This window comes from Arachis stenosperma, chromosome 2 (genome assembly GCF_014773155.1).
Source record: "Arachis stenosperma cultivar V10309 chromosome 2, arast.V10309.gnm1.PFL2, whole genome shotgun sequence".
In the NCBI taxonomy this organism is placed as follows: Eukaryota; Viridiplantae; Streptophyta; class Magnoliopsida; order Fabales; family Fabaceae; genus Arachis; species Arachis stenosperma.
In genome coordinates, this window is record NC_080378.1 from 114,068,002 (window position 1) to 114,082,787 (window position 14,786).

A 14,786-nucleotide genomic window follows, 5' to 3' on the forward strand; every position below is an offset into this window, starting at 1 on the left:
TCTTGCTGAGTTTGGCCAGTATATAGCTCGTCCGTCGATGAATGTCTTCAAGCTTCTCGTCGGGATGAGTTATACGTCGGCAAGGAGAGAACAAGGGGGTGGGTACCTGCAAAAGACACTCCGACGCTCAAGTCAGTAAGTGTTTAAGAGGTATATAATAATTCTATGAATATAGAATGTAAGACATGAAATGAAAGTTATCATGTGTTATGTTGTGTTTATAATAATTCTATGAATATAGAATGTATTATGTCTTCTAATAATTCTATGAATATAGAATGTATATAGAATATATCCAGAATGTCTCTAGAATGTCTCTAGAATGTCCAGTGTATATAAAGATTGGTGCCTTTTATAGGCATAAAGTTGATGTAATAGAGTTGATGGTATGACCGTTGATCATTAAGTCAGAATAATGGTCATTAAGTCGGTAATGAAGGTGTCAGTTACAAGCAAAAGAATGAATGATAGTTAACGCCGAGTTATAACTCATAATGCATAATAAAGACTGAGTTATAAGGTGACGGATCAGTTTCAATTACAGTAATGACAGATCCAGGTTCTACAGTTTAAGTGCAATCAAGCTTTATATCTACTCCAATTTTAATGAAACTTGATGATGAGAATTATCTACAATAGAAAAAACAAGCAGAATTAATCATTGAAAGTAATGATATGCCGAGTCTTTTTGCTGGTGAAAAAATTCCAAAAAAATATCTTACGTAAATTCGAAGCAGATGTAGATACAAGAACAATAAATCCGAAGTACAAGGTATGAAAAAAGTAAGATGCATTGCTGAAGTAGTCATGGCTCCTTGCGTCTATGTCGAAATCGTTCACCATGAGGATGGTTGGATGTGCATTTACTCATGAAGGGTGGCAAAGACCCAAGAATTATTTTGCGTCACAGAAAAAGAAAAAGGTGATGCAATTGAAAAATAGGTTGAGCAGTATCCAAATAGAATTTTTAGTAAGTGACCATGTACTTGCAATTAGAAGCACAATAGACGCACTAGCATCAGTGGGAGAACCTGTTCGTGAAAGTGATAATGTAAACGCGATTCTTCATGGATTAACTGAAGAATATTCTCTTCTGATTACTTCTCTAATAGCACGACCTGAGAGTATTAGTGTTGGTGAGCTAGAAACAGTTTTAATGGCACATAAAAGTATGTTATTCAGGCGAATATAGCACAGCATGCACAAGAAAATTTTAAAGGAGGTTATCAGAATAGAAGAAGAGGTAGAATAAGCAAAACTGGAAGACCTCAGTCCAATTATGACAGATCTACAATGTTTGATAACAAATCTGGTATACATGATGATAGTTTAGAAGGTGCTCATAGAGGAACTTTTGGTGAAGGCTCTAGTAGAGGAGGCTTCAATGCAAGCAGAGGCGATTTTCATGACAAAAATGGCCTCAGTGGAAGCAGAGATAATTGTTTGGTGGCCGATTTCAATCTAAAAGAAGAGGTAATGGCTCATATGAGAGGATTTAGTGCCAGGTTTGTGGAAAATATGGTCACAGTGCTCTAAACTGCTGTTATAGATTTGATAAAGGTTTTAGAGGCACTGAGAACAACAGCTACAACAGCTATCACAGCAACAACAGTAATAGGTATGTGCATCAAGCAACTGCGAATCTGAGCAATGTGATTGTCATACTAACAACAGTTGATGATCCTAGCTGGTATCCAGATAGTGGTGCAACACATCACATGACATCAAATCCTCAGAATATCTTGGAGCAACAAGAATATGGAGGCTCAGAGAAAGTTGTAGTTAGTGATGGTTCAGGTTTGCATATTCATCACGTAGGAAAGTCTATTTTAAAATCAAATTTGAGTGCTCGAACTTTCTTGCTAAGCAAACTGTTGCATGTCCCTAATATCACTAAGAATATCTTAAATGTGTATCAATTTTGTTATGATAATGGAGTTTACTTTGAGTTTCATGCTAATGGCTGCTATGTGAAATCACAGGAAACCAGTGAATTACTCCTCCAAAGAGGAGTGAAAAATGGCCTCTATAAGTTTTTCAATGTGACAACTATTTATAATAATCCTCAAGCATTGATTTTAGTAGTCAATGCAGATAAGTTCTTGCTATGGCATGCAAGACTAGGACATGCCAATAATCATGTAGTAGCTACTGTACTTAGGAGCTGTAATGTTCCTTTTGTTGTAAATGAGACAATGTGTTATGCTTGCTGTATTGGCAAATCACATCAACTGCTATTTCCTATTTCTGAGATAATGTATCAAGAACATTTGGAGCTGGTTTATTCAGATATATGGGGACCAGCTCCTATTTCTGATAGTTACAAAAATAGATACTTTGTTAATTTCATTGATGCGTGTACTAAGTATATATGGTTGTACTTAATTTGAGCCAGAAGTCGAGTCAAATTAGTTTTTAATCACTTTCTTACTATGGTTGAATTGCAATTCAATAAACGGTTGAAAGGTTTTCAAAGTGATAATGTTGCTAAATATTTGTATTTGTCTAGAGATTTGCAGGCTAAAGGCATTATTCACAGATTTTTGTATCTTCATGTACATCAGCAGAATGGTAATGCTGAGAGAAAGCATAGACAAGTTGTTGGAATGGGATTAACCTTGTTAGCTGCAGCAGGTATGGCCATCTAATTTTGGGGAGAAGCATTTACTTCGGCCACAAGAATCATTAACTATCTTCTAACACCAATTTTACAACATTGTTCACCTCATCAGAAGGCTTTTAGCACAAAGCCTTAGTACAATAATTTGCGTGTTTTTAGGTGTTTGTGTTTTTCACACCTAAGGGCCTATAATAGGCACAAATTGAATTTTCGTTCAACATAAAGGTTACAAGTGCCTTACCAATGCTAGCAAGGTTATTATCACAAGACATGTGGTGTTTTCAGAAAATATTTTTCCCGTCAAAGATACTAACTCTTCCTTTGCCAAATTGCTTGTCATTAATCTCTCTTTAGAGGCTCCTCCAACAATGTCAACAATTCCATCTATCCCTAGAGTCCCAGTTCATATTAATCTCACTCCTACACCACCTTCTCCAATTCTAATAGCTCCGGCTAGTCATACTCCATCCTTCTCTTCAACATCTTCTCATTTCTCTCATTCTTCTCATTTACAACTAGTATCATCCACTCCTATTCCTATTCCTATATCAGACTCTGAGATTGTCTTGCCAGCTGTTGATGAACAATATCCTCAGCCTCAACCCTTTAACTCACATCCAATGGTGACTCGTGCTAAAGCTGGCATCCACAAACTTCGAGTCTTTCATGCAAAGCTTCTCTTAGCAATCCATAATGGAAGGAAGCCATGGATGTTGAGTGCAATGTACTTATGATGAATAATATCGGGAAGTTAGTGACACTATGAGAGGGTAGAGATGCTATCGGTAGCAAATGAATTTTTCGTGCCAAATTTAATTCAAATGGATCATTGTAGAAGTATAAAGTGAGGCTTGTTGCTTAGGATTTTGCACAGAGACCTGGGTTTGATTTTATTAAAACTTTCAATCCAGTGGTTAAACCCACTTCCATTCGAGTGGTTTTGACATTATCACTTGCCAATGCTTGGACTATACGGCAACTTAAAGTGAACAATACTTTTCTACATGGTGATCTAGGAGAAGATGTACATATGCAGTAGCTTCAAGGATATACTAAAGATGACAAGATTCTAGTTTGGAAGCTGACCAAGGCACTTCATGGCCTCAAACAAGCTCCTCAATCTTAGTATTGTAAGCTGGCAGGTGGCCTCAAAGACCTTGGTTTTCTGGCCACCAAATCTAACTTCTCCATATTTACTAATTTCTTAAATTGGGTTTGAACCTTTATTCTTATCTACGTTGTTGATATTATTATAACTGGTGAATGCTCCTAAGTTGTTGCAGATGTGATTTAGAAACTAAACATGCGATTTGCTCTTAAGGATCTTGGTGATGAGCTTCAATATTTTATTGGGATGGAGGTCACAAGAACAGGCATATGTGGTTTGCTGTTGTCTCAACAGAAGTATATTGGTGATGTGTTGAAAAAGGCTGGTATGGAGGAGTGCAAACCATGTCGTACTCCTTTGCCTTCCACCATGAAGCTTACGGGTATTGGTGGTCCATCCTTTGCTGATCCTAAACTCTACCAGTCTATTGTGCGGAGCTTGCAATACCAGACCTGAATAGGCATACAGCGTCAATAAGGTCTCCCAATATATGCAAAATTTGTTAGATGCTCACTGGTTAATTTTTAAGCACATTTTAGGGTACTTAGCTGGTACTATAACTTCTGGTTTACTGTTGGATAAGGATCTATCCCTGAAGATTGTTGCTTATTGTGATTCGAACTAGGGTGTTGACCCTGATGATAGAAAGTCTCAGAGAGGTACTGTGTTTTTCTTAGGAAGAATCTCGTCTCTTGGTCATCTAAAAAGCAGTCCACAGTAGCTCGCTCCAGTATAGAGGCAGAGTATCGAAGCATAGCTGATCTTGTTGTAGAACTCATTTGGGTCAAAAATCTTATTGGTGAGCTCAGGTTTCCTCCTCCCTTGATCTATTGCAACAATCTGAGTGCTATTTTAGTAATAGCTAACCCCATTCTGCATTCCAAATCAAAGCATTTTGAGATAGACATGCACTTTGTTCATAATTTGGTCACCGTTGGGATTGTTCAAGTCAGTCATATTCTAAGAAAAGCACAGGATGCATATGTTTAAACCAAGCCCATCCCTTCAGAGTCTTTTTTTGCATTTTAGGGACAAACTCAAAGTGCAAACTCTTTCCACATTGGGTTTGAGGGGGTCGGGAATGATAATATAGCTAGCAGAATAAGGATTTAAGACGTATAGAAAAGACTCTAGAAGATCAGTAAGTTTTAGAAAGAGTTGAGCTGAGTAAGCTTAAGTTAGTTACAGTGGGTCAGCACACTTCTATTAGTGATACTATTAGACTTAGTTAACAAGTGTGACGTGTCATGTAAGCAAGGTCTATAAATAACATAAGAGTAAGCTCATGTAATGTATGGTACTCATTACAATGAATGCAATAATCTCAAATTTCTCTTTTTGTTTTTATATGTTCTTCACTCTTTCTTTTTAGTTTCTTTTTCTTCATATTGAACCTGGATCTGATACTTTTAGAAGAAAAAAAATTACAATTCCCATTATAATAAAACTATCTAAATTTGCTTAAATAGAGTTGCAAAAACAACAATCATTCTACAAATGGAACAAAAATATTTTCATGAGATTATTATCTTGTAAACTCATACCAAATCAAAGAAGAAAACATAAATATTCAGAATTTAACAATTATATGTTACCAATTGAATATACTTAATGTCTCTAGAAGTGGGTTTTGTTCTGTGCTCCCAAAAAAAAAAAAAAAACATGCCTATACGAAGGTTTTGTAAACTTTAGCATTTTTAACAAAAGTCACAATCAAATAGACATTTTTTGGGATAACTTGTGTTGGATTTTTGAGTTCTTTTTTTATGTGAAAAAATATTTAAATATTAGTATTTAAGTTTATGATTTTTTTTAGTTGAAAATGAAATAATTGAAATGATGAGTTAGGGTTGATATACAAAAATCTCATTAAACAAAAACAATAAATACTAGAGAGATAGAAAGAAAAAAAATTATTTTTATGTGGGATACCGTAAACTTTTAGAATTTATTTAGAAAATAAAATTTTTCTAATTAATATCACTTAACTTTTTTAAATTAATTTTTAGGGTTAAGTACGATTTTGGTCCCCCAACGTAGAGGCTGAAAATTTATTTCGTCTCCGACCTTTTTTTCGCTACAAAATGGTCCTAAAAGTTTCAATTTGTTTTAAAATCGTCCTTTTTACCAATTTTATTTTTTTTATTATCAAATTACCCCTCATTCAAAAAATTATAAGATAAAATAAATATAAAATAAATAAAAAGGAAAGAAAGGGATACAGAGAATTCGAGGGGGGGCGCGAGAAGAGGGGGGGGGAAGGGAAGAAGGGGGAAGGGAAGCCGCACCGTCGCACTGCCACCCTGTTGCCTGTGATCTGCCACTACTCCCTACACTAATGGCAAGAGGGGAGAGAGCAGAGGGAGAGAGAAAGAGAAGAGAGGAACGAAGCCCTCCACAGTGTCGCCGACCACCAGAGCGCCCTCCTTGTAGCAATTTGTAGTCTGCCAACACCGCATCGTCGTTCACCGCCGCAGCCTCTCCTCCACCACCATCGCCGCAACCCTTTTCCTCTGTTTCAAATTTTTATTCTTTTTTCTTTAATTTTTTAGATTTAAAGGATTCCATTGTTGTTGTTGTTGATAATGCTTCTGGTAACTTCTGTTTATTCCTTTTATTCCTTGTTGTTGTTGATGCTTTGATTGTTTCTGTTTCTGCTGCTTCTATTTTTGTTTTTGCTTCTGGTTTTGTTTCTGCTTTCGCTCTAATTCTATTATCCATTATTATTGTTGTTGTTGTTCTGCTGATTGTTATCCATTGTTGCCTGCTTTTGTTTTGCGTTTGTGCATCTGCTTCTGCTTCTAGTTAATATTGAGGAAGAAGAGGGGAGGGAGGAGTATTTTCGTCCAAAGGACGATTTTAAAACTAAATTAAACCTTTGGGACTATTTTGTAGTGAAAAAAAGGCCGGAGACGAAATAAATTTTCGATCTCTACGATAGGGACCAAAATCATACTTAACCCTAATTTTTATTATAAATTTTAAATTTTAAATATTTAAAAAATTAAAATTTAAAAAAAATTTATAATAAAAAATTAATTAATATTGATTAATTAAAAACTAACTTTTTAAATTTATTAAAAATTTGTTACATACACAAAGTAAAATTTAAATTTTTATCATTTATTTAAATAAATTATTAGTAAATTAATCATTAAACCAATCCAACTTGGTTATTAAGTTTTTTATGTTGATTCTTATTTTCACTCCTTTACTTAACTTTCGGGGAAAGCTTCTCCTTTGTTTATGGAACTCATTCGATTTGAACGCCTACTTAGTCCGAAAATATTAAGAGGTTTAATAATGAGCAGGATTCCGATTAATTAGTAGTTCTTTCTTTTTCTTTTTTACCCCCACACATAGGTGTTCGCCTGAATACAAAATCTTCGCTCTCATAAATATATAAGGAAAATTATTGATTATGACCCTATAATTATTCCTTGTATTCCGATTAAAAAAATTTTCTTTTTTATAAATCTTATGGATCTAAAATTAGGCAAAAAGTAACTAAAATTATCATGATATTACTTCTCAAAAAAAATTTAAGAGATATAATATTAATAGTTATATTTTTAATAAATTTTTTTAAGTAGTAACTTCATTAAATAAAAGAGAGTAAACTAATAAAATAGTACTTAAAATTTTATATTATTTACAAAAATAATTTTAAAAGATACAAATAAAAAATAAATTTTTAAAAGATTTAAAAATACAATAAAAAAATTAAATATTAAATATATATTCTAACAATAAAATTTATTAGATTCAACATCTCTAAAAAAATTATTAATCATATATTAACATTTATCTCATTAATAATAAATTATAATAATTAGTCTAAATCTAAATATTTTTACATTAAATTTAGATTAATTAAAAAAAAATCAAATTTCGACAACATAAAGTACACAAATATGTCATCCTAATTTATATTAATAAAAGTCAATTCTCTAGTATATTCAAGTTATCCTAAACTTATAATTCTAATTAGCCAACTAATAACTATAATCACTACAACAAAATAGCATTTTCGTGACGGTTTTTTTAATGCTTGGCGACGGTTTTAACTGTCACTAAATAGTTTTGCGACAGTTAAAAAAAGTGTCACAGATTTGAGCGTCGCTAACTGACATAGTGACGGTTTTGGACCACCGTTGGTAAGGAGTGTCGCTAAATTGTTTGTGACGGTTTTTGAAGTATAAAATCGTCACTAATTTGTAACACTTGTAAAGGTGTTTTTTATGATATATTTCGCGACGTTTTGAAACTGTCGTTAAATTACTAACTCCTGTAACAGTTTTTCCTTATGTTTCATAACTATTTTAAACCGTCACTAAGTTATTAGTTCTTATAACAGTTTTTAGGTATATTTAGTGACTATTTAAACTGTCACAATATTTTTAATGACAGTTTTTTCTTTTATTTAGTGACTATTTTAAATTATCATAATCTTTCCAACATCAATGCTTTCTTTTATTAATTACTGCAAAAATTATTTCTATTATAAATAATAATTTATATGTTTACTAACAAAATAATAAATGACATTATATTTCAACAAATTTAAACTCAATCGCACAAGTTTTACAAAATAGAAACAATATATTTCAAAAGTTGAATTCTACAAGTTTTACAAAGTCATAATCCATAAAATATAAATTCAAAAAATTCCAACTTAATCCAAACATATAAAACTAACAATTGTACTTGTAACTTAATCCTCAACTTTTCTCCGCAACTTCGCTTCACCTTCAACCTGAATAGTATCTAGCTTCAACAATTGCTTCACAAGCAACTCTTGTCTTGCAAATGAGATAATGCAATGATTAGAATGCATTTGGAGAATAATGCTAATAACAATTTTATGAGAATTCATGAAATGCAGTAAATAAACATGCTAATAAAGATGAAATTAAACCATGCTAGAAATTCATTAGTTAAGAAGAATGATCAACATTAAAGCCCTTAGATCATTACTGACAGTGACAATAACAATAAATATTTAAAATCCTACTATGATCAGCATCTATAAAGAAAAGCACCTTTCCAATAGACATAGCTAATTCTACCAACTGCTTCCATTTAGATTCACTCTGCACTTCCGTGGCAATGCTCTGATTGAAAAGGAGAAAAAAGGATGAGTAGTTCTCATAATTTAAAGTGAAACAAGAAAGTAATCAGTAAGTTACATTAGTCAAAGGCTATCTCCTTTCAGGCACATGAAATTTTTTTAACTTATCTTTGCAACCTCTAATCTCCCAAGTTGCATGGCTAGATCGAACCTATAGTCAGGGTCAGTAGCTACTTCAAGAGAATCCTCTATCATGCCTCATGATTCCAGGAATCAAGCCACACTACCATAAAAACAAGTATATAATTTTAACTAGGACACATATATGACATCTTAGAACCAAGCTTTAGAACTGAACTCCTAATTTAGAAAGTAGAACAATACGCCCTCAACATTAAGAAGAGGGGTAAAACTGCAAAATATGAGACTATACACCTTGTGAAAGCACTTACTTTCACATTAACATCAATCCGACGAATAAACCTGCATTCAGCCCAATTGTAAAAGCAAATGAAATCATTTGAGCACATTGCCAATACAGTGCCACCAAATATTTGTTCAGCTGAAAATGTTGGTCGGATACTCTTCTTTTCCTAAAAGAAAACATAATTCTCACTATAATTAAATTTTCCTGGAGAATAATTATTTCACTTCAAAGATAGCAAAACTAATACAAATTTTATTTTGGAAACCCAAATCAGGCAATCTTTAAAAATATAGTGCCCATGTCAAGTACCCATGTATTTCTTAACTTATAAGAAGAAAAAACAGTTTTCTCATTAGTATTTACTCAAATGTGAAGATTTCATTCATTATTGAGGCAAGAGATGACAATATTGTCCTACTTGACATGATTCAAGGGGATAAGCAATGAGCCTCTACAAGACTTGTAGAAACTATATCTAATTTAAAAAAAAAAAAACCTCACCGACGTGAACCCTTGAGGTATCCAATAGCCCAAACTCTTTCAAGACCATAGTTCAATGTATTCTCAAGCCTGAAAGCAGATTACACCACCATATAATTGTTAAATGGCCACAATATATTCATAATTGCAACCATACTTCAAACTAGTTTTAGTAAATCTTCAAATCTAGAAAGGAAAACTTAATTGATGGGAAAATTGTTAATACAATTAGAAGAATCAGATGAAATCCATTCTACTCTGGTGAATCTCAAATCCAGGCATCACTGTCATGAAAAAAACTCTCTATAGAGTATAATCTTTTAACAAAAACAGCATGAGAGGAAAGGTTAAGAAGAAATGAGGAAAGCATACAGCAGATACATTGTATGTGTGACCCTCCAAAGTCTGGACACAATTTTTAGTCTGATAATCCCATACCTGTTTCATAGGTTTTATCCATGTAATAATTCTAATCCATATATACATAAAAGGCAAATAAATCTTAGCAAAGTGTAAAGAAAATGAAAAACAGAAAGCAAACCTTTGCAGTGTGATCATTAGATCCAATTATTAGGTAAGGTTTGTCACCACCTGTATAGTAATCAACACAATTCACTCCTTTCTGATGAGCATCCAATTTAAAATTAGGGTTTGGAGGGCCAAGATTCCAAATCTGCAAGGAAGATTATGGCATTAATGCCCTATATTGGAAATAAACAAAAATATACAGGAAACAACTCGTAAAGAACAAGAAATTAAACCATGCTAGAACTCATGAAATGCTGTACTTTCTCAATTGCTTGAAAATTGAGGGCAAAAGCTAATGAATATGTAATTAAATATCAAGAATAGTAAAAAAGAATTGTTCTCGTGTTTGGTAACTTACAGTTTTTGAGAATGTAACTTGGTATAGTCTTGTTTCATCCGAAAAATCTGTCACCACTACCACTCTCAATTAAAAATAAAGAATAAATTAAACAATTCAAACCAATTCAAGTCAAATAAATGAAGTAGTGAGATTACCAAAACAGGTCTGGATTCTTCGTCACGACCAGCTACATAGGCCAGTCCATCAGCTAGTTTAGCTGAGAAATCATCAGCTATCAAATATTCTGTTTTTCAAAAATTGTTATTATTATTTCAATAAAAAGGATAAAAAAATTGAAAAGAAAATGACATAGAGATTTGGTATTTGGGAATGATTTAGGATGCGTGTTCTTTTTCTTTGATGCATAATTCAAAACTAAAAAAGAAAAAAGTAAAGCAAGATTCAAAAACTAACAAAAAGAGATTCAAATTTTCTCCCGTGTTCAATTATTAATGTATTCTTCAATACAAGACTATTGTTATTGTTCATCCTATGACTAGTAGCAAACAATGTTCCACGTGCACCTTACTTCTAGTGTACAAGACAGTGATAATTATTTAATCTTCTATCCAGCAAAACACTTAATATTATATTACTTATGGACTTCATAATGCACAGATTGCCCTACTAAAAACACAATTACACAACTTAAAAAAAAAGTAATGCCTAAAGGAGGAGGGTTGTGTTAGGTCTTCGGCAACCAGCATAAAATTATAGCCGAACCCCCAAGACATGAATCAAAGACATTATTGCGCTAAAGCTAGGTCGTTGCCCGGAAGCAACGCGCCGTATGGCTCGAGTACGGTGTCAAAGCAAGAGCCGCTGCATCGGTGCCCGGATGTAGTGTTAAATGAGAAAGGGTTCTCGCGTTTTCGTGAACGGACGAAGGTAAATAAGCTAGTTCACAAAGTAAAAGGTAAAGGCCGAAACGACAGAAGGTTGAGATTTTGGACATGGAACATAGGCACTCTAACAGGAAAGTCCATGGAGGGGGTAGACACCATGACAAGGAGGAAGATTAGCATTATGTACCTACAAGAAACGAAATTGGTTGGTGCAAAGGCTAGGGAGTTAGATACTTCTGGTTTCAAACTTTGGTATACAGGAAAAGTGAAGAATAGGAATGGGGTTGGAATAATTGTGGATAAGCAGTGGAAGAAGGACATAGTGGATGTCAAGAGGGTGGGAGATCGGATCATCTCTATCAAACTTGTGGTGGAGGGAGGTGCTTTCCATGTGATTAGCGCCTATGCACCGCAAGTGGGTTCAGACGAACAACACAAGATTAGGTTTTGGGAGGATCTAGAGAGTTTGGTTCAAGGCATACCTTTGGGATATAAGATTTTCTTAGGAGGAGATTTAAATGGCCATGTTGGGAGAGAAGTGACTGGATATGGGAGTATTCACGGAGGCCATGGTTTCGGGGTGATCAATGCTGAGGGTAAAACTATTTTGGACTTTTTCTCAACCTTTGATCTTCTCATCGCAAATACATGTTTTAAAAAGAGAGACGAACATCTTATAACCTATAAGAGTGGCATGACAAGCTCTCAAATCAACTTCTTCTTGTTGAGAAGAGTCGACCGGAAATTTTGCATTAACTGTAAAATTATCCCGGGAGAGAGTTTGACAACACAACATAGGGTGCTCGTCATGGATTTTCGCGTTGAGCAAAAGTTGAGGAAAAGACATCATACGAAGAACCCAAGGACGAGGTGGTGGCGGATGAAAGGTGAGGAACAAAGAAGCTTCCTAAGACGGGTAGGAGAAGAGGCAAAGTGGGATGGGAATGAAAGCGCGGAAGATATGTGGAGGGAGATGGCAGAAGTTATTAGAAGAACAGCAAAAGAAAGTTTTGGTGAATCTAAAGGAATAGGACCAAGAGATAAGGAGTCCTGGTGGTGGAATGCGAGTATACAAGAAAAGATAAAGATAAAAAGGGAATGCTTTAAAGAGTGGTCTTTATGCCGCAATGCAGATAACTGGAAAAAATATAAGGCGGCTAAGAAAGAGACAAAAGTAGCTGTAAGTGAAGCAAGAACAAGAGCATATGAGGGTCTCTACCAGTCTTTGGGCACGAAAGAAGGAGAAAAAGGTATATATAGAATCGCAAAGAGCCGGGAAAGAAGAACGAGAGATTTGGATCAAGTTAAGTGCATAAAGGATAAGGATGGAGAGGCGTTGGCTCAAGAGGAGAAGATTAATGAAAGGTGGAAGAGCTACTTCTACGAGTTATTTAATGAGGGACAGAAGACTCTTCCGAGCCTTGGTCGATTATGCACAAGGGAAGAAGATCAAAACTTTGACTACTATCGAAGGATTCGAGACTTCGAGGTAAAAGAAGCTCTAAAGCAGATGAAAAATGGCAAGGCAGTAGGACTTGATAATATCCCGATTGAGGTTTGGAAGGGTCTTGGAGAAAAAGGCATCAACTGGTTAACCAAGCTTTTTAATGAGATTTTAAGGTCAAAGAAGATGCCTGATGAGTGGAGAAAGAGTACCTTGGTACCTATCTACAAGAATAAGGGGGATATACAAAGTTGCGAAAACTATAGAGGGATTAAGCTTATGAGTCATACTATGAAGTTATGGAAAAGGGTGATAGAACGGAGGTTGAGAAAAGAGACACAAGTAACAGAGAACCAATTTGGATTTATGCCAGACAGATCTACCACTGAAGCGATATACCTATTAAGAAGGATGATGGAGAGGTATCGTAGTAATAAAAGGGATCTACATATGGTGTTTATTGATTTGGAAAAAGCGTATGATAGGGTACCAAGGGAGGTCTTATGGAAGGTTTTAGAAAAGAGGAGAGTAAGGGTCGCATATATTCGGGCAATTAAAGACATGTATGATGGGGCCACAACTAGTGTGAAGACTCAAGGTGGTGTGACAGAGGAATTCCCTATTGATATAGGATTACACCAGGGATCATCCTTAAGTCCATACCTTTTCACATTAGTCTTGGAAGTACTCACAGAGCACATCCAAGAGCCTGAACCATGGTGCATATTTTTTGCCGATGATATCGTCCTTATGGGAGAGTCAAGGGAAGACCTAAATAAGAAGTTGGAGTTATGGAGAGAAGCTTTAGAAGTGTATGGTCTGCGCATAAGCTGTAGCAAGACGGAATACATGGAATGTAAGTTCAGTTTGAGAAGGGAAAACCCCAATATAGAGGTGAAGATTGGAGAAAACATCCTACGAAAAGTTAAAAGTTTTAAATATCTTGGGTGCATCATACAGGATAATGGAGAAATTGAACAGGATGTAAATCAAAGGATCCAAGCAGGTTGGTCAAAATGGCGGAGTGCATCTGGTTTTATATGCGACAAAAAAGTGCCTTTAAAACTTAAAGGTAAATTCTATCGCACCGCTATAAGACCGGCTATGCTATATGGTACGGAGTGTTGGGCGGCTAAAGGGGAGCACGAACATAAGCTGAGTGTGGCAGAGATGAAGATGTTGAGATAGATGAGTGGTCATACGCGATTGGATAAAATAAGGAATGAAGATATAAGGGAGAGAGTTGGAGTAGCACCCATTGTGAAAAAGATGGTTAAATCGCGTCTCAGGTGGTTTGGACATGTGAGAAGAAGACCGATAGAACATCTAATCAGGAGGGTGGATGAGATGGAAGATGGACAAAGGGCAAAAAGCAGAGGAAGACCTAAGAAGACCATACATAAAGTGGTCAAATGAGATCTACATATAAATGGTCTCTCTGTAGACATGATACATGATAGAGCACAATGGCGTCGTTTGATTCATGTAGTCGACCCCACTTAGTGGGACAAGGCTTTGTTGTTGTTGTTGTTGTTGTTGTTTACGCTAATATAAAACCAATTAATTAAAATGAGTCTAATTAACAAATTCATAATATTTATTTCATCATAATAAAGTCTTAACCATGTCATCTTACTGTTGAAGATGCTTTCCTAGCACTTTAGAATTTAATTTTAGCATTTTGTCAATTTTTTTTTCAAAAACAGATTTTATTGATGCAATAAAATGAATTGTCCTTTTTTTACTTACAACACGGATAAAAACGAGTATTCTCAAATCAAATGAAAATCTAAAACGATTCATGAGAAAATAGAAGAAATGTTTTTGAAAAACAAAAAAGAGTAAAGTGAAGAGTTATTGGGTAAGGAAGCTAGTCCTGGAAGTTCGTCAATAGAGGCTCCCTTCTACTTTCAGAGTTTTAAG

The 14,786-nt window shown here is 34.7% G+C and overlaps 1 protein-coding gene across 1 annotated transcript; it reads left to right on the forward strand.

The window, feature by feature from the left end:
• The first annotated feature begins 1,293 nt into the window (after positions 1-1,293).
• LOC130963484 (uncharacterized) lies at positions 1,294-3,354 on the forward strand. Its single transcript, XM_057889594.1, has 4 exons — positions 1,294-1,505; positions 1,550-2,365; positions 2,510-2,634; positions 2,846-3,354. The coding sequence occupies exons 1-4, from the start codon at positions 1,294-1,296 to the stop codon at positions 3,352-3,354; spliced, it is 1,662 nt and encodes a 553-aa protein (XP_057745577.1).
• Positions 3,355-14,786: the final 11,432 nt, after the last annotated feature.